Source organism: Ictidomys tridecemlineatus, chromosome 12, assembly GCF_052094955.1.
Source record: "Ictidomys tridecemlineatus isolate mIctTri1 chromosome 12, mIctTri1.hap1, whole genome shotgun sequence".
Taxonomy (NCBI): domain Eukaryota; kingdom Metazoa; phylum Chordata; class Mammalia; order Rodentia; family Sciuridae; genus Ictidomys; species Ictidomys tridecemlineatus.
Genome location: NC_135488.1, coordinates 101,126,079 through 101,145,262, shown reverse-complemented (window position 1 = coordinate 101,145,262; position 19,184 = coordinate 101,126,079). Strand labels below are relative to the sequence as shown.

General features: G+C 51.4%; 1 protein-coding gene and 1 long non-coding RNA gene across 20 annotated transcripts in view; one reads left to right on the top strand and one right to left on the bottom strand.

Annotated features, from left to right (window-relative positions):
• Cib4 (calcium and integrin binding family member 4) overlaps window positions 1-19,184 on the bottom strand; it is a 109,781-nt gene that overhangs the window by 28,957 nt on the left and 61,640 nt on the right. For 7 of the 19 annotated variants that reach the window (XR_013429165.1, XR_013429167.1, XM_078029523.1 and 4 more), the window contains one exon: window positions 12,015-12,111. The exons of the other annotated variants lie outside the window; for them this stretch is intronic. Coding sequence is in view for 5 of the 7 variants with exons in the window: in XM_078029525.1 (XP_077885651.1) it covers window positions 12,015-12,111 (97 nt within the window). In the remaining 2 variants the exon portion in view is untranslated. The remainder of the gene's footprint in view (window positions 1-12,014; window positions 12,112-19,184) is intronic. 19 annotated transcript variants of the gene reach the window in all.
• LOC144369422 (uncharacterized) lies at window positions 8,705-18,451 on the top strand. The gene is made up of 4 exons (XR_013429168.1): window positions 8,705-9,319; window positions 9,685-10,010; window positions 14,020-14,106; window positions 14,836-18,451. It is a non-coding gene; the product is annotated as an uncharacterized LOC144369422 (long non-coding RNA).

The window sequence follows — 19,184 nt, the reverse complement described above, 5'->3', positions numbered from 1 at the left end:
AGGGTTATGGTCCCCTAAGTCCTTCTGCAAGTGGAACACCTCAGTTTCTCTGCCACCTTCCTGGTGTGAGGAATTGGGGTTCTTCCATTAGCCTGGTGACTATTCACCCCTCCTTCCCTGGAGCCCGCTGGTAGGAGGCTGGAGCTCACACACAGAGACTCATCAAGCACAGCTCTGCCCTCCTCAGATGCCATTCCTCCAGGGATGTGCCCACTGTCCCATTCACCTTCCTGGAGCAAGTTGGCATTGCCGTCTCTCCCTGCACACGGCCTTCATAAAAACACTCTGAAGTAGACAGAGCTGCTTCTTAATGAGAGTCATTAGGTCCATTTTTCAGATGGGGAAAACTGATGTCATCTACAACCTGCACATTCAAGTGCAGACAATCCTGTCGGGCCCACGGGACTTCATGGGCTGCATCCTGGGGAGCTTTAGCCAATGCCAGATTTTGATGGGACCTATGGTCCTGGGAGGGGCTGAGGCCAGAGCAAGGAGGAGGGGAAGATCCCTGGAAAGTTCCCCCTGATTGGCCTGTCCCTCTGCACTTGGGTGAATGTCCCCCACCCCAGCTGTGTGCACAGTGGATACAACAGCACCAGGCAGGCATCTCCCCTTCCCCCACGCTATCGGCTAGGCCACCAGGAAGCCCTTCAAAGCTGCAAGTCCCTGTGGAGGCAGCAGCAGGCCTGAGGCCTGCAGAGGGTCAAAAACCCTGGGAACGGAGCCCTGGGCTGGCCCAGCCAGCACCTCGTTAGGAGGCCTGGAGGGGGGAGGGGGCACTTCAGGAACAATGTTGTTTATTTTTCTATTTTTAAACAAGTCTGAGGTCTCTGGGGGCGCAAATGAAGTTATCAGCAAAGACTTGAGTGGAATAAAGCCTCCAGCCAGCAGGCCGAGAAGGCCCTGGGGACCGGAGCTCTTGAAAAGCTGAGATGGGGCTTGTTTGTCTTGTGCTCTGAGTGCAGGACTGTGACTGGGTGCTGCACTATTGTGTCCCCAGTCCTACCAACCAGGCCCTTGGCTGCCTGTTCTCTAGGTGCTCCTGGGGAATTTCAGAAGATGATCCTTCAAGTATGTCATGCACACAGTCCTAGGAGGCTCCTCTGGAAAGAAACCTGGGCTGGAGGGGTCCCAGGACCGCAGGCTGGCCCTGCCACCTGGGACTCTCCTTTCACCTGCAGGCCACCCTTCCTCGTCCCTGTTGCAGGGAAATGCACATGGTGGTGTGTGGCCGAGTGGAAGCGAGAGCTGTCCTTCCAGGAGACCACACTGCCTCAGCTGTCCAGTGCTTCACAGCAGGATAACTGGCCCTGCTCTAGGGAGCCCTGAGGGAAAGCGGAACCAGAACCATACAGGAAGCAATGAAGGCCAGGGCGAGAGGAACCTCCCGGGAAGTGAGGAATGTGGTCAGGGGCAGGAGGGCTGGATCCCTGGTCCCTGGTCCTGGTTTGAGTTCTGGCTCTTGCCAGGTCCCAGCTGGGTGACTGTGGGTGAGTCACTGAGTCACCTCTGGGCCGGAATTTTCCCCTCCCAGAATTGCAGAGCTAATTCCCAGGTTGACCGGTCCAGTCAGATGTGGCACGTGAGGAAGGAGATGGGAATGGTCAAGCTCTAAACAAGTGAAGACAGAGCGCCTTTCCAGCTCCTGCCCCCACCCAACGTGAAACATGGATTGAGTCATTGATTGTACCCAATGACTGCGGAGTGGGCAGTTCTATCCATCACCCCCTGAGGCAGGCCCAGGCTGCACAAGCTGCAGGGTACAGAATCCCCCGTCCCAGGCTGCACGGTGCAGGGGTGATCCTGTGCAGGCTGCTCCACACACTCCCAGCTTAGAGCGCAGGCCATCTATGCCCTGTCCTGGGGTCCAGGCAGAAAGTCAAGACCAGTAAAGAGGCAGCATTGGCCCCGGGGCCTTTCAGCCACCAGACCAGAGTGCTGCCTCACCTTCCCAGGTGTTCCTAACTACCTGTGTGGAAGGTGTTGCCACACCCATTTGAAGAAACTGACGCCCCAAGAAGAGCGCTACATGCCCAGGATGGTGGGGTGCCATGGAGAGGCCAAGGCTGGAGGCCAGATCCCATCCCTCCACCGCTGCCTGCTCAGCCCGGCACTGAGACTGCCTCCTACATCACTGAGCTTTTTCTGAAACAAACCTCTTCTTAATTCTTTGGCTGAATGTCTAAATAAGGATTTTTGCCAATTCTGAGCCCTGCTAACTGATGAAGTTGTCAGAAAAAGATCTAATGATGCTTGAAAATGCAAGGAGGGAGCCAGCTGCCAAATTGCCCTCACAGCTCTGACTCGGCATCAGGGAGCTGGGACCCCCCCACAGGGCGGGAGGTTGGGGCGGGTTGGGGGGCTGAGCGCTGCCGAGTTCCATCAGCTGTGGGCCGGATGAGTTGCTTAACCCCTTTGATCTGCTTCCCAGATGTAAATGAGGATAATAACTCCCTCCTTGCACAGTTACCTTGAGGATTAAATGAGATGATGTATGGGTGACATCCTGCACAGCGCCAGGCACAGTCACATTTTCAGGGCTGCTGGGAGCAGAGCGGAGGCAGCCAGCTGGCCTGGGCTCTGCTGAAAGGACCGCAGCCCTGCAGCCCTGGGTGAGCAAAGAGCTGAGCTTGCCCGCTCCATCTGGGGGGGGTCTGGATCTCTGATCAGCCCCCAGTATTTATTTATCTCAGAGATCCAGCTGCTTCTCTCTAATGGGTGAAGGGCTCAGTGACCTCAGGCCCTGGAGGTGGGGCCTGGGGGTGGGAGCCTGGGAGACCAGGCTGGGCCCTTTGTTCTCTCTTCTTTCTCAGTGGAACATTTGTTCCACTCTGGAGTCTGGGCACTAGGGGTGGGGCCTGGCTTGGGGACTTGGGAATCGGACAATTCCCAGGCCTGCTGCAGGAGCCAGGAAGGCTGGGTGCTGGGAGCAGGAGGGGTCCTGCAGACCTACAGGCCACCCAGCACGGGGACACACATGTGTGTTCTGCTGCCTGAGGATGGGTCCTGCAGGGCCTGTCACCGTCACCAACCACCCAGGCTGTCAGCAACTCCCCATTCTTCATTCTGCCTTTGACACATACATGTATGCATGTGTGTCATCTGCTTGGTGGCCTCGATTCCGTCTTCCCTAGAATATGGAGAAGAGCAAATAGAAGTCTGGGGTTCCAGAGTGTTTTTGCAACTGTGTGGCCTTGGGCCATGCCTTTGACTTCTCAGTTTCCTTGCCTGTAGAATGGGAAAACACCTCTGTGTGCCTCACAGATGCTGTGAGATCAGATGAGGCAGCGTGAGAGCAACCTGTGACCAGGAAGCATGTGACTCAGGGCAGGGGACATTTGGGGCTGGAAATGAACTAATGCATCCATTCAATCTGCTGCTTTTTTTAGCAAACAGGGGAGAATATCTAAGGGAGAGAGGAGGGGGCGCTGGGCAGTGGCCTAAATACAGCCTGAGGATTATCATGGGGCCCAGCTGTCCCTGCCTGGGCTGTGGGCAATCAGAGATTCCCCTACCGGCTGCCTCTGGCACGGTTCTCCGCCCTGGCTTAGCTCAGTGCGCCCGGAGGGCTGCCTTGGGCCCCTGGGAGTTAGGGGGTCAGGTCAGCTCTTCATCAAGGGCCAAACCTCAGACGTGGCATTTCCTCAGGATGTGGAAGGAGTTCAGAGGGCAGAGCGTGGATATAGCCTGGGGGCGGGGCAGGGCCTGGGTTCAGACCTTGGCTCAGCCTCTGACTGGCCCTTTTACCTTGAATGGCCCATCTGCAGGCTTTAGCCTCTTTTTTTTGAAGGCCTGTCTACACTTGGGAGGTACAGTGAGGTGGTGGCCATGTCAAAGCTGTGACTAAGTTGATCCTTAAAGGCATCAGAAAGATCCCTGGTACCCAGGTGCTGCCTCCTCCCTACCCTCCCTTTCCAGATGAACAGGGACAAGAGGATTCAGACTCTTCAGATGTGCCATCTCCCATGGCACAGAGTTTCGGGAACCCCTTCCAGCCTGCAGTTCTGCAGGATGAAGCAGGACTGTCATCTATGATAGCACTTTCACTGGGCCAGCCATCAGGGTTTTCTTGGGGACAGGGGTCTGGCTGAACCGGGCGCTGTGGGGGAGTCTATATGTGGGTGCTTGGAGCACCCAGCACTGGCCTTGGCCATGGCCTGGCCCCAGGATAGCACGAGGAAGTCCTTCCTGATCCAGCCAAGATATGCCTGGCTCCAGGGAACCTCTCAGCCCAATGAGAAGTGGGAAGGAGACCCTGACTCAGTGCATCTGAGGTCTCTAGGAGGGACCAGGTTCACCAAGGAGCCTCAGTGAACCCATCCAGGCCCCAGCTTTTGGCCCTAGCGTCCAGAATCTGAGCTCTGTAAAACACCCATGGTGGGTGATTCTCCTGTTCATCACCCAGAATTTCCTTAGAAGAGCCCTGTAAGGCTCCACGACCCTACTCAGTGTACAATCTGAAGCAAATACACAATAACCCCTTCTAGGTGACCAGGTAAGAACCAAGTTCAAGTGCCCCTATTCACTGGACGTTCTCCACAAAACATCTCTTTTCCATGATATTTTCTCTTGGGCAATGAGAGTGAAGGGAAGAGCGGTGACAAATCCCCAGGGTCCTTGTGCAGGTCCTGCCTGAGGCTGAGGGAAGCTCCCTAGCATCCTAGCTCCTGGGCATCCCGTGTGGGGATGGGAACGAGGCCCACACAGGAGCTGGGCTCTGAGGATGCCAATCAAGTGGGATGTTAGGGAGCCTGGGAGCCGGGAGCAGAAGAGTTTGGGGGGCCACTGTTGAGGGGACAGAAGATTCTAAGAGGATGACTGTGAGGAGAGGGGGTTTGTAATGTTTACTCTACACCAGAAACCATGACACTGGCAGGTGACCTCACTCCCCCCTGACAAGCATGAAAATGAAAACAAAGGAATTTCTTGAGGCATAACCCACAGATACAGAGACCATGGGAGGGGACAACAGCAGTAGCACAGTGACACACTTGGGAAGCAGATGGACAGGTGACAAGTGACCAGCAGAGGCAAGAAAGCAGGACCCTGAGCCCACACTGGGGAAGGGTGACATCGCTCTCATGGACACCATGGAATGCTCTACAGACCTGGAATGGGTGTCCCTAGCCCGGAGCACTGGAAACAGAGGCTGGCTACCAGGAGGGCTGGTGGCAAGTGTTCTGAGGCAGTGGGAGTCCTAGGGCTCCTGCCACCAAGCCCTTCTGGAGTCGGGAGGGCTTTTCTCTGGGGAGAGCATAATAGTGACTTTCTACCCTGGGGGACATCCGGCGCAGCTGAGAACTGGGGATTGAATAAATAAATGGATGCTGAACTTTCAGACAGCTCCGGCCCTTTTTCTGGACTTGGCTCTAGGACGCTGGCATGCAGAACATCACTCCTGGTGTTTCTAGGGAATCCTCAATCAATGGCCCTCAGCTCACTGCACTTTGAAACAGCTTTCTAACGGGCAACCATTCCCCACTCTCGATTATGAGATATCCAAGGAAGGCTCAGGCATGGAAGCCAAGGAGCCCAGGAAGCAAGTGGGTAAAGCACCTTGAAGGAGGCCTGGAGAGCACATTGAACCCAGGAAAAAGGGAAGGATGCTGTTCAAAAGAGGCCAGTCCAGAGAACAGGGATGAGCTCTTGGAAGTTCAATGCATGATGGCAGAACTGAAAAGGCCACTTCGATGTGACAATAAGGTGGGAGAATCTCCCAGGACAAAAGAGCAGAGAGATGATTAAAAACTGGAGACAAGAGATGAAAAATAAAAATAAAGGATGTACCACATCAGGATATTAGAGTTCCAGAAAGATAAAACAGAGAAGATGGGAGGGAGAGAATTATCCAGGAAGTTACTAAAGGAAATATCCCTAAACTGAAGGATTTGGGTTTCCAGAGAGAATGAGTCATCTTCGTGCCTCACACACAGGGAAAAAGACCCACACGAAGGAATACTGTTGCCAATTCCAGAACACTGCAATCAAAGAGAAAAGCCTGCAAGTTTCCAGAGAGTGGGGGTAGGGTGGGGAGAAGGTCATATACAAAAAAAATCAGGAAACAAAAAGGTTCTGAATTTCTCAGGAACAATAGTGAAAGCTAAAATGCAGTTGTGATGCTTTCCAAATTCTGAAGAAAAGTGCCATTCAACCCCAAATTCAACTCCATCTAAACTTTCTCAGTCAAGTGTCAAAGGAGAATAAAAACATTTTCAGATATGTGAGGTGCTGAAATATTTACCTCCTTTACCCTTTATCTGAAAGCTACTAAAGGATGTACTCCACCAAAACAAGAGGAGTAAAGGGAGAGAGGAAAACAAGAAATGCAAGATCCCTGGGAGAGGTGAAAACACCTGAGATGGTCGGGAAAGGAGATCCCAGGAGAATAACCTACACCAGGCTCAGAGGGAAACCGCGTCCTGATTAGAACCAGTTGGAAGGCTCCAAGAGAAATTTCTCTAAGGAAATGAACTGTATAGAAAACTTCTCCCTTATGGATGCTATTGGAGGAGGTTCAGACAGTTGAAGAGGTTTGGTGTTGACGTTAGTATTTGTACATAAAAAAACTAAGCAAAAATAATTATTATATCCAGAAAGAGAAGGTAAACAGTTTATTTCATGGCCCAGCTCTGAACAGTGTATGCAGTCATAATAATGTAAACACTTGGTATGTTTTGTCTCCCTGATCTCATAGGAGTTTAATTTCCAAAGTTTTATGTTAATGGTATTGAGAGGGTGGACTCTTGATCCCATTCTGGTATTTAGAGGTTGGGCCTTTGGGAACTGAATAGATCAGATAAGATCATTAAGGTTGAGCCCCCATGATTGTATCCTGGGGGCTTTACAAGGAGAGGGAGAAAGACTTCACAGACATAAACATACACATGTGCTCTCACCAGGATGGGATACAGTAAAGGGGAGGCCTTGCCAGGGTCTATGCCATACCGTTTAGACTTACAGCCTCCAACACTGAACTCTTTTCTCTATAAGTAGCCCGCCTCAAGTATTTAAATTTTGTTATAGTAACAAAAAGCTGACAAATACAATACTGAATGTTGCTGTACTCCAAATTATCATATAACAGCGGGAGGTTATGGGAATGGGTAACTATGTGTAGGATGGGCATAGGGGGAGGGGAAAGAGCTAAACACCTTCTCTAGGGGAAGTCAAAGGCTGAACTATGAGAAAAAAAAAAGTAATACGGTTGTTTCCTTTGGAGATCTAAACACCAAGAGAATCAGGTAAGAGCTGAAATGGTTGCCTAACAGAAGGGCATCGGGAGCAACCCTCAGAAGGCATCTCAACTCCCAGCGTGCATAAATAATTTTGATTTAAAAACTGAAACAAAAAAAAATTTAAATTAAATTAAAAAAGGTACGATCATTCCTACGCCTCCTGCTTTGGCCATTTCTTGAGTTCTGAATAAATATGAGGACTTTCTGATGTGTTTCAGTCTTTTGAGTGAGTCCTTTGCAGCTCTTCTAGACAGACAGTTCAGTAGGGCTCAGAAAGGGGGAGAGACAGAAACAGAGGTGGAGCTAAAGCCTTAGAAGCCACACCTGGCTCCTCCTCCTACACCTGGGGCAGGCTTCCTAACCTCTCTGTGCCTGGACAGGGTTGGTGCTAGGATAACTAGTAGGTCAGGGCCAAGACCATCAGCTCGTCACAACCTGAGGTGGGCGCTGGGAGGGACAGGAGAAGGAAGTGGCCTGGTCAGTGTGCAGCCTCCTCTTCACCCGCTCTAAACGTGAGGGCTTCCTCAGGCCTGCACTGGCCATCACAGTGGACACAAAGACACTCTGGGCCTGGAAACTCGAAACCTGAGTCACACCATGCCACACTCATCGTGTTTACAGAAAGCAAGATCATTATTTACAGGAACAGAAACATTGTGCTAATTGACTTTTAAAGACGTCAAATTCAGCAGACAAAAAGGACACCAAACTGCGTGGAAAAGGCTGTGGTCCCCGCCACCCTCTGTACCCAGGACCTTCTCTCACCTGGCTGTCCACGGACCCACGGACCCTCCTGACATTAACAAGCCCACTTTTTCCAAGGAGGAACCCAAGTTAAGAAAATAAAACTTTCTTCCCAGACCACACGAGCCCCTGAGCCAAGTTATATCAGTCCCTGGAGATCCCTGGGGCCCCGTTCCCCACGCCTATTCCAAGGAAGGGTTCTGGGCAATGTGAGTCACACAGCTCCGTCCCTGGGACGCAGAGGACACCCACCCACTCGGGCCCCCACCTTCTAGCAAGCCTCTCTTGCTTCTTTGGGGAAGCAAGCTTTCTGCTTAGTCCAGGATTAGAAAGATGCAGAGGGGAACTTTAGTTCTAGGTTTAAGTTGCCCTAAACTAGTCTTAGGGACAGCGACCAGGTCAGTGATGAAGCTGTTAACACCTGGTGACAAAGGGAGAAAAATAAAAACAAAAAGAGATGCATTTTCTATGAATCGTTCTTATTTCTGGGGTGAGATGCTTCTTACATTTTTGTTTTAAAGTGAATATTTTTAAAAAATGAAATAATGGTGATGGTGGATAACATATTATTTTTTTTAGTGTCCTTGGCAAAATTGAAAGTTGGTATTTCTAGTCCCTCCTCGAAATAAACTTTTTTTTTTTTAAAGTAAAATGTCAGGGACACACTTGTGGTAAATGACAAAGAGAATAAGACCAAGCCCCAGAGGCAGAACCACACACTCCAAGGGTGAGAAGGGCCCTGAGGCATCTCGTCCAATCTCCGTTTGGTATAAGTATGTGCCTGAACCTCCCTGCCAAGGGACTGACTGGCCTTCTTTGGTCCTCTTCAGTGACAGGGAGCTCACTCCCTCTGCCCAGCTCTGGTGGTTATAAAAGTGTCCCTTGCATAGCTGAGAAACCTGCACCATGCTGGGATCTGGACCAATGCCTGAGGCCTAGAGGAGGCCTCTCCTCCTCCAAGGGCAGCCTGCAATACACCCACCCTGCCCACCCAGTCTTCCTGGGCTGACATCTGCTTGCTCCTTTGATCCCTGTACCCCAGTCATTCCTCTTATGGAACATCTTGGGCTAACAAGTGAATTCAAGCCCAGTTTCTCCCCTCCTGGCCCATGCCCGGCCCCCTAGTTCTCAAGATGTGGCAGTGACTCAGGGGCCTCAATTCATGAGACAACTCTGGCTGCTCCAGACCATCTGAGAAAGCAACAGATAAACCACAGTGGGGGAGGGGGAAAGCAACATACAAAAAAAGTCCTTTCGATCCCACTCGTTATCAGCATATCTGCTTCGAAAAAAGTCCAGAAGGAAATAAGCCAAAATGGCCATGGCCATCATCCCTTGAGGTGAGTTAATGGATGACTTTTATCTCATTTTTTGCTTTGCTGTGTTTTCCAGTTTTTCTACAACAAGCATTATAAAGTAGAATAAAATAGTGTCCACTTAGAGGTTTAAAAATTAAAAAGTAAAGTTAAAATCCTGTAGCCCAGGACCCTACTTCTCAATTGCTCTCCAATGAACAAGCTGGGGAGGGGGCCTGGTGCTCCAGAGAAAGGCTCTGGGCCCAGCCCTGTGGGGACGACCTTGCCCATCTGCCCTTCTCCAGCCTTTGGGTCCTCCACCCTCCATGGGCTCCCGACCCTGGCCTGAGGGAGGAGTGGGTGAGGAGCGTGAAGGAGATGTAAAGACAAGGCTCCTCCTGCCCCCGCAGGTCTCCTGCTTAGCACACTGTGGACTAGCCGAGGAGGTGTAACGTCCATGGAACGTCACAGACCCAGCCCTCCTGACCCTAGACCAGGGCTCGCTCCTTTGGGGGCTCAGAACAGAGTCTCTGGGTCACACTGGGACAAGACTGTTGCTGGATCAGAGTCTGCTGAAGTGAGTCAGCCCCCAGGACAGGTCTTTAACCCCAGGATCCCAAGGCACAAGGTCGATGCTTTGCCAAGGCCCAAGTAGAAGTGGAGGCACCCGGGTCAGAGTCCTGCCTGCTTCCCCATGAGCAGAGGTGGCCTTGGGTCTGTCCTCCTGTAGCCACAGGTGAGTTGTCCTTCTGGGGCCTCAGGTTTCCATGGGTAAAATTAGGGTGGGGAGCACCCTGTGTTCTGGACAGTGGCTGGACTGGGTGGACTTGGAGTTTCTTTCCAGTCTTAATACTCAGGTGATGGTGGAAACAGAGCCTGGCACTGACTAGAGCCTGGCACTGACCCATTGGGGTGGGCAGATACTTGCTATCCAGTCCTGCCTCTCGGGTGACCATGGGCCCCAGGTCCTAGCCGATGTCCAGGTCTAACTCACCGTGCTAGACATGGGTGTCGAGCACAGGTGTGTGGGAGTGGGGTTGTGGAATTGAGTATGGGGTGCCCCAAAGATGCACGTCCTTTTTAGTTTCTGGTGTAGGCACATTCTTCAATGGTTTGGCTTTTCTGGGGATTCTAAGTTTCACTTCACCCCAGCTTTTCCCAGCTACCCCCCGACTGTCCCCTCTTTCTCAGTTCTTTGAACTCCATTCCAACCTCCATTTGAAGCTCCAGTTTTGTGTTCTTCTATCTCTGTCTCTGTCCTAGAGCCAGGCCTGTCACTTAGGAACCTGAGTGTAGCCATTGGCTGAATGACTACGTGTGTCCCCACTCCCGTCCTTCCTTCAGGAGCCAGCCTGCTGCTCCTGGGTCCCAGCACCCTCAGCAATCAGAACCTGTGTCGTTCCAGACAGAAAGGGTGATGGGCTCTCATTGTACAATGACAAACTCAAATCATTATTCTGCCAAGATCCGAATGACAAATTGGGAAGTCTGAGAGCGCTGTGATTTGTTAACCTGCCATCGCCTCTCAGGAGGCACACGTTTTAATTAAATCCCTGGAGTGATTTGGGAGTCCTTCTACTGTGCCCCCCGGGAGCTCCACTGGGCTGCCCTGGGGAAAGAGTAGGGCCTCTTCGTAATGGAGATGAAGGCTCCAAAAATTGTTCCTAAAGGATTGGGAGGTGGGGCGAGTGCTGGCAGCTCCTGAAAACACTGCCAGCCGGGGTGCAAGGAGCTTAGCAGTACTTGGAGACTCCCAGCCACCCCACCACTCCACCACTTTATAGGTGAGGAAACCAAGACCTAGGGAAGTGCTTTGGCTAGGATGCACCCATAGCAAGGGCTGTGTGTGTGTGTGTGTGTGTGTGTGTGTGTGTGTGTGTGTGTGTGTCCATCCTGGGTGTAGGAAATGTAGGATTCATCCCAGGAAAAGTGGGGAAAGTCAGAAGAGGGTATGACTCACCCCTTTATTTAATAGGAACCTCTGGCTCAGGGAGGATGACTAAGTTGAGGGAGAGAAGCAGAGGGTGGCAAGAGCAAAAATGCCAATGTCCTCCTTTTCTCTAGTCACACCTGGAGAGGGAAGTAGTCTGATGGGGAGGTCAATCCTGGCTCCAAGTCTTGCTCTCCTATCTTTTGAGGAAGAACCTGAGAAAATTCTTGATTCCTCCAGAAAAGCCCTAGTCCACTGCAGTGGCCTGAGCAGAAGAGGAGAAGGGCTGGGCAGGCTGGGCAGAGGGCCTGAGGTGGCACCTGAGCTGCCCAAGGCCTCACAGTCCTGCATAGATCCCGACCTGCCCACTCACCCCACCTGGGGGCACAAAGGATAGCAAAGGGAAATTGCTGGTGCGGGGGTCAAGACCACAAGGGGTGGGGCGGGAGCTGAGGCTTTTAGGGAATCCCGGACAGGCCTGGAGGTTGGTGAGCAGGGCCAGCCAGAGCCTCCAGGGGAGGCCACCACTTTCTAACTGTGGGACTTGGCAGGCCTCACATTCTGTCTGACTCATCTGAGAGATGACAGGGTCAGCATCCCGGTCCCACTCCAAGGCTGAGGAGGTAGGGAGCATAGGTGCAGGTGAGATGTGTTTGGAAGCCACATCCTGCTGGGCCCTCTGCCTGGAGGTCCCACAGCCCCTCAAGCAAGGCTGCCAGCTGACCATCCCTAGCATCAAGGGCCATCTTGCCCCCCCTCCACTTCAGTCCCTCAGAGGTCCCTGTGTCACCACCTCCCTCCTGGACTCACCCTCAGGGCCGGCAGGGAGCTGACCTGGTCCATGGTCAGTGTGGCCTCTTTGTAGTACTTGCCTGCAGGGCAGAGCTTCAAGAAGGTGTCGTGGATGCTGGAGAGAGAGAGGTGACAGGCATGTGACCATTGGGCAGGAAAGGCAATTAGCAGGCCACCTCCTGTCTCCTTGCTCTCTGGGAGAAGTGATATAGAAAGGGCAGCAATGGATCTTTCCATCCCAGAGACACCTCTGAGCCCACCCATGTGCCCAGGGGGTGTTAGCTGTGCAGAGCATGAGGGAAGGTGAGCCGTAGTGCTCTGCGACCTGGGACACACTCTGCAGTGTTAGTTCTGGTGGGTCTTCTGTTATGACTTGGTCTAGTCCCTCAGGTAGAGATGAAGACACCAGGGTCCCCTTCTTCTGGCCATTGCCCACCCCATCCTCAGCATATGATGGGCATGGGCAGGCCAGGGGTAGAACCTGTCAGCCACACAGCACACAAGCCCACTGGGTGGCAAGCACCAGACCACAGCATAGATCGTCCCTATCACCCACCTCTCTGTATGAGGCCCTAGGCCAGTCCAGGGGACTTTGCTTGTAAGTGACAGGCAGAGGGTAAAGCGGAACTCTGCCTTAGGCTAAGAGAGGATGACCCCTGGTCCTTTGTCCCTCTCATTCCATCCTGGACCATTAGTCCTCATCTATAAGCAGGCCCTTGGGCCTGTAGGAACAGTGACTAAGGCAGCTTATAGAGAGAACAGCGTAGCAGCCTGGACCCAGGAGGACTGGACACCAGATCCTGCACTGCCCCAGTAGGACTGTGTGACCTGGGGCAACTTACTTAACCCTTCTGAGCCTTAGCTTCATCTTCTGGAAAAAGGGCAATTAATCACCTCTTTCAAGGGCTATGGTGCACATTCAATGTGAATGAGAGGAAGGGCTAGGGCTGTGTGTGGGGGTAGACGGGGAAACCACAGGCTGGTTAAAAACACATTCTCTATAGCCAGACAGACCTAAGTTCAAATCCTGACTCTGCCACTTTATAGCTCTGAGAGCTTGAGGAAGCTTCTGGACCCACCTGAGCCTCCTCATCTCTTAACTGGGGTAAGGAGTTTCCCTCCCACATTTATAGGGATTGATGGGGGAGGTATGTGGAATGTCAGCATCGCACCCGGCACCTGAGGAGGCCTGTGGTACAGGGGACCTCAGAGGAGCCCCTGAGCCATGTGATGCCCATCTGTGTCCTTTTCCTGTTCTCCAGGTGTCCCCATGCCCTCTGGCCATACAGAACCCCAAATGAGACTGTGATAAGAGGAGCCGTCTAGCCCAAGCTGGGCCTGGTCTCTGGACTCCCTTTATGGTCCCTTTGTGCTTCAAAATTATCCTTCTCTCCTCTACTTCTTTCCTGTTCCTCTCCTCTCCCAGGACATTTCTGATCTCACCTGAGTGCTAGGAGACAAGTAATCCGAGCAGACCAATTCACACTTAGGAGCGTGAGTGACCGATAGCCCCCCATGACATTCCTGGGGCACACGGTTTATAAATCCAAATGAACCTTTGATCGGTGGAACTTAGGACACATGACCAAGCAAAGACTTTGGAGAGTTATTTTATAGAGATTCAGGGGGAAAGCAGGAAGCCTTCCCAGGACCCACCTGAAGGGGACCACAGAGCCACCTCTGCCCCCTCCAGCCACTCCTCTGTCACAGCTTACTGAACAGGAAAGCATCCTTTAGATCCTGTACCAATTGCTCCCCAGCTTCCTCGCCCTCTGGCTTCTAGCAGGCATTGGCCCAAGAGAAACCCCAGCAGGAAAGAGAGGTCAGGATTCATCCTCCCTTCCCTCCCAGCCTCAACCCTACTCTGGCTATATCCATGTTCCTTCTGTCAAGGACCAAGTGACCAGTTGCCACTACTCTAAGTCCTCAGTTGGGTGCCTCAGGCCCAGGGGTGGTGATGACTAGTGTCTGGATGACATCTCCACCTCCAAAAGGCACTTTAAATCATCTTTAGAACTTCCAGCCAGGTGCCACCTGCTCCTGCTGGGGTCCTGACAGACGAGGCCGGCAGACCCATTCAGATCCTCTCCCACCGGCTGTGTGACCAGAGGTGAGTTTGGGGAACTCTCTGGGCAGACAGAGGTTCCAGGCCTGACTGCAGTGGTGAAGTGGTCTCCTTCAATGGATTTGGGCTGACTCTGGGGAGGGCCTGACAAGTGGAGCTGGGACAGGGCTGTGAGTATCTGTGGAGAGCATCCTGCTCCTGCTGACCTTGCAAGGGACCCAGAGCCGTGACCAGAGGCTCTGCCCAAGTTGGGGAGGGAGCTGAAAAGCAGGGTGTCAGGCTGAGAGACACTCTCCTCAAATGAGTTGGAACAAGATGTGGGTGGCCAGGTCAACAAGGAGGGAAGGACAGCCATCACTGCCGGGACCCTAGTGGCCTCTAAGGGACAGGGGCAGTGGGAGAGGTGGGTTTCTGTCAAAAGGAGTATTTTGCTGCTGGTATTGTTAGAATTGCCAGTGTGGGATGATAATAAAAAGCAGGCCAACTTTCAGTAAGTTTTACTAATTAAAAATAAACTCTCCCCTGTGGCCCAGCACGTTCCAACCGCACTCAGAGCAACGGCTCCCACACCCCGCAGTGTGGGGTGCAGCTTGGGGTGCCCACAGCACTGCCAACCCTCATGGAGGTTTCTCATTTTTCATGACAATCTTGCAAGGCAGGGACCATTATTTCCTTTACAGATGAGGAAACAGAAGGCCAAGGAGGTAAAATCATTTGCCTAAGGTCATATGGTGGAAAGGCCAGGGTTGCTACACCAAAATGTTTTCTTCCCAGGAGCCCAGAGAAGGGGACATGGATGGACCACTGAGAGAAAGAGAAGAGGCCCGCTGCCATTGCCCCCCACGCTTAATGTGCTAGGCACCCTCGAACACATTGCCTCATTGAATCTCCCAAAAGACCCATGTGGGAGCAGCATACAGGTTATAAATCCCATGGGTGGGTAAACTGAGGCTCAGAGGATGCACAGCCCAAGGTCATACAACTGGGAAGATACAGAGGGGAGCTGGGCCCTCCAGCTGCTCTGTTTACCTCCAAAGGGTCCATCCCCTCTGCCCAGGTGAGAGGAGAGGCTCCTGGGACGGGAGGACTGGAGAGAGGGCCCTGAGCCCCTTCAGGCCTTCCCAGGCTGCCACATGGGCTGGCTGCCCACAGATGAATCGCGGCTGCATCTCAGCTGCCACAAAATGTTCTTCTCCTCCAAATATGGATCAGCCTGCTCCAAATGGAACTCTGAATTAATCACTAATGGACTCAGAAGTCAAAGCCATTTGAAAAACTCACACATTCAGCCTGCCAGCGGTCAAGCCGCCCAGGCGGGGCTCCCTCCACACTTAGCTCAGGCTGGCTCCACCGACGGCCCTCCATGTGACCTTGACCACTGAGCTCCTCCAGGCCTCAGTTTCCCCTCAATACAATGAAAGCCTCAGTGATACCGTGACAGACGCCCCTCTCCCTTGCGCTCCCTCCAGTTTCGGCATCTATGGCTCTTGGTTTCTGGACCACCCTTTTGCCTCTGAGACTCTTAGTTTAGTGGTTCTCAGTGTGGTCTCTCTTAGACTCATGGGGGGAGCTTGTAAAAGGATCCAAACCCACCAGCCCCCAAGATTCTCATTCCAGGCCAGCACAGAGCCCAAGCATCTGCAGATTCTATAAGCTTCCCAGGGTTTACTGTGTCTGCAAGACCAAGAACACAGATTCATTCAGCTCAAGCCCCAGTTTCCTCTTCTCTGGTCCTTCCCTGGGCTCCATTCTCTGGGCTTCTCCCCACCCCAAGGATCAACAGTTCCTTGATCTGTAGACGGCCTGCAGATACTTGATAAATGGCCCTTCTTTAGCCTAAAAATGTGGCTTTTAGTCCCCTCATCTGCTATTTCCAAGCTGTGTGTACTTGGGCAAGTCTCTGCTTTTCTGAGTCACTGTGCAGAAAGGAATACCATGATAATAGAGGCTGCCACTCAGTGATGAGCCTTGTGCAGGCCTTGCACACACAATGACGCAGATTTAATCACCTCCTTCCAAATGATGACTCTATGAGATTAGGTGCTCTGACTCTCATCTGAGGCTCAGGGAGGGTAAGACACTCATCACAGACACACAGCTGGGAAGGGGCAGAGTTGAGCCTCAAACTCAGGCTTTTAGCTCCCAGGAAGTAAACCTGCAACACTCCACCTATTGACCAGGTGCTCCGGGAGAAGTCAGGAATACCAGGACAGGGTCAGGTTGGGGCCAGGACAGGGCCAGGACAGGGCCAGGACAGGGCTTGGAGACCGTAAAGAACTGGGAACTTCCAGGGTGCTAAGAAGAAAGGGTGGCCTCATAGGGGATAGGAGTGTAGCTGAGTGGTAGAGTACTTGCCCCAGATATGCACCCTGGGTTATGTTCCCCAGGACCACCACCAAAATAGAAAAGTTGAATTTTGGGGCTGGGAGTGTAGCTCAGTGGCAGAACACTTGTCTAGCTTGTACGAGTCCCTGGGTTGGTATGATTCCAGCACTGGAAAGGAAGGAAGACCAGCCAACCTGGTGACTGGTTTGTCCTGAGCTGGGCTAGGAGCAAAGCTCCAGACCCCAGACCAAACCCACAGTCAACCCAAGGAGGCAGCAGGAGAGATCCCTTGGTGATGTCCCCAGAGTCCAGCCTGAGCCAGGCTGACCGGACCCCAGCCACAAAGGTCTGGACTAGATCAGGCTGAGCCCTGCCCATGAAGCCACATGTGCTCTCAATGGGACTTGGAGGTTCTGGCCACAGTCCCTTGGGCCTTAGCCCCAAAGAGGCATCTGGGAGTTGGGGTTTGGGGGACAGCTGATTAAACAGAAGTCAGATGCAGCTGCCTGAAGCTTAGGCAGAAAGGGAAGTGGCCCCTTCAGAGATCAAAACCTGAGGAAGAAAGTCCCACAGCCAGGAAGTTCAGAGCAGAGTCCCTTTTTGGAGAGCCAAGCCCCAGCAGCTGTGGTCTGCTCCTCCCAGCAGGTATCATCTGCAGATCTGGTGACCTGGCCTTTATGTCCTTACACAAGTCTCAGATAAGGAGGTAGAAAAATGTTAGCTACCTCCCCACAAAGGTTATTTCTACCCATCGGTTTCTTGGTCAGTTTTGTTCAACCCCCTATCCAACTGTACTGTCATTCAGGCCACATTTCTCTGTCACATTCATAGGAAAATCATGACATGTCATCAGAAGCCACATAGGAATGTTATTCAAAAGTGACAGCTTGGGTCTGGCCTCCCCTGACCTTGGTAGCCCACTTTGGCCTTTTTCTCTCCTGGGCATCATTTCCTGAGTCCCTGCCCTGAAGCTGGGCATCCATGTCAAAGCTGCTCCCCTCACAGACAACGCACCCACACTAAGCCTGTGTGCAGGACCCTGGGCACCTCCCAGGGCTACCCTTGCCTATGAATGTCCTTCCAGGGATGATTTCCTTCCCAGTGTATATGTAGGAGCAGCTCTTATTTCACAAGTCTAGCTTACCAAACTCACACGGTTACATGGTTAAAACACAAGCAGTACTCTAAAGCTTACAATTAAAATTACTAATGCTCAGTACCCCACACCACCTCCCTACCCCTGCCCTCCAGAGGCAGCATTTTATGAACAGTTTGCTATTTCTTAGTTCTGTTTGGTTTTGGAGGTGTTAGGAATCAAACCTAAGGCCTTGCAAGTGCTAAATACTCTACCAACACTGCCATTTATCAATATTTTTATTGTAGATATTATCCTGTGACATCCTATTATAAAAAAGTATTTCTTTCCCTATATATAATTCTCCTTCCCCCAGCCTCCCAATATAAAACAATTTGCCTGAATCAATATTCAGTGTTTAGGGGCTGGGGACATAGCTCAGTTGATAGAGTGCTTGCCTTGCATGCACAAGACCCTGAGTTCGATCCCCAGCATCACAAAAAAAGAAAATCAGTGTTTATATTATTATTATTATATGTATTATTCAAACATTGCTCACAGCTAAGTTCCATAGCACAACATGATTACATTTTCTTTTTTTTTTTTTTCAAGGCCTTTTGTTTTTCCCAGAGTTAATAAAGACTTTGTTTTTCTTTTGCTTAAATTTCAGTGTGTCTATCATTATTTCATTTGTCCCCAAGCGTTTTTCCCTCCCAGTACTGAGGATTAAACCCAGGGACAAGTGTAAAGCTACCACTGAACCACAGCCCAATCCCTTTCCTTTTTTCTTTTCTTTTCTTTCTTTCTTTCTTTTTTTGGACACAAGTTCTCACTAAATTTCTCATGCTGGCCTTGAACTCTTAACCTTGGCCTCCCAAGTAGCTGAGATTATTATAGGTTTGTGCTACCACACTCAGATTCATCCCCAAACTTTCTGCAGAACTATAGTTTCCTCTCAACATAGTTATAATATCAACATTGGTAGATTCATTTTGTTTTCTTGGGGTACCACTACTGGCACCCTGACTCCTTGGTTCTAATCTGGATAACTGCCATCCAGCCCCACTGATCATCACTGTCCTTTGGCTTCCCTGCACTATCATGATGGTAATGCATTTTGTCTTCCTCTATGTTGAAATCCTTTGTTTCCTGAATTCTAATGTCTTCTTTTTCCTTGGCTACTTACTAGTTTGAATGGAGCACAACCTCCAAAAGCTTTCTCAAAGAAGGTCTATAAAACATCTTTTTCAAAATCTCCATGTCAAAAATATTGTTATTCCACTTTCTCTTAGGTTCACAGTTTAGCTGATTCTAGGCTGGAAAAATTTTCTTAGAATTTTGAAGGTGTTTAGGCACTGCCTTCCAACATAAGTCCAAATGCACCATATCAATCAACGTTTTCTCCTCTATGAAAGACCTTCTCATTATCTCTGACATTCTGAAATGTCATGATGACTGACTTAGTTGGTGTAGGCCATCTTTTATTCCTTCTGCCATACCCAGAGTCCCCTGGTTTTCCTTTCAGGCTTACAGCGAGACTCTGAAGGCCAGGCAGACGCTCCCCCTGTTCACATGCCTGGTGGTCCTCAGTCAGCAGCCTGTGTGGCTCTCTCTTAAGAGAGTGGGCTCCTGTCTTCCCCTGTGGTAGGGCAGGGCTGCCATGTGGGTTGCAGGGTGAGAAATGAATCCAATGCAACTTTCAATCTACCTGTTTTCACCTGAC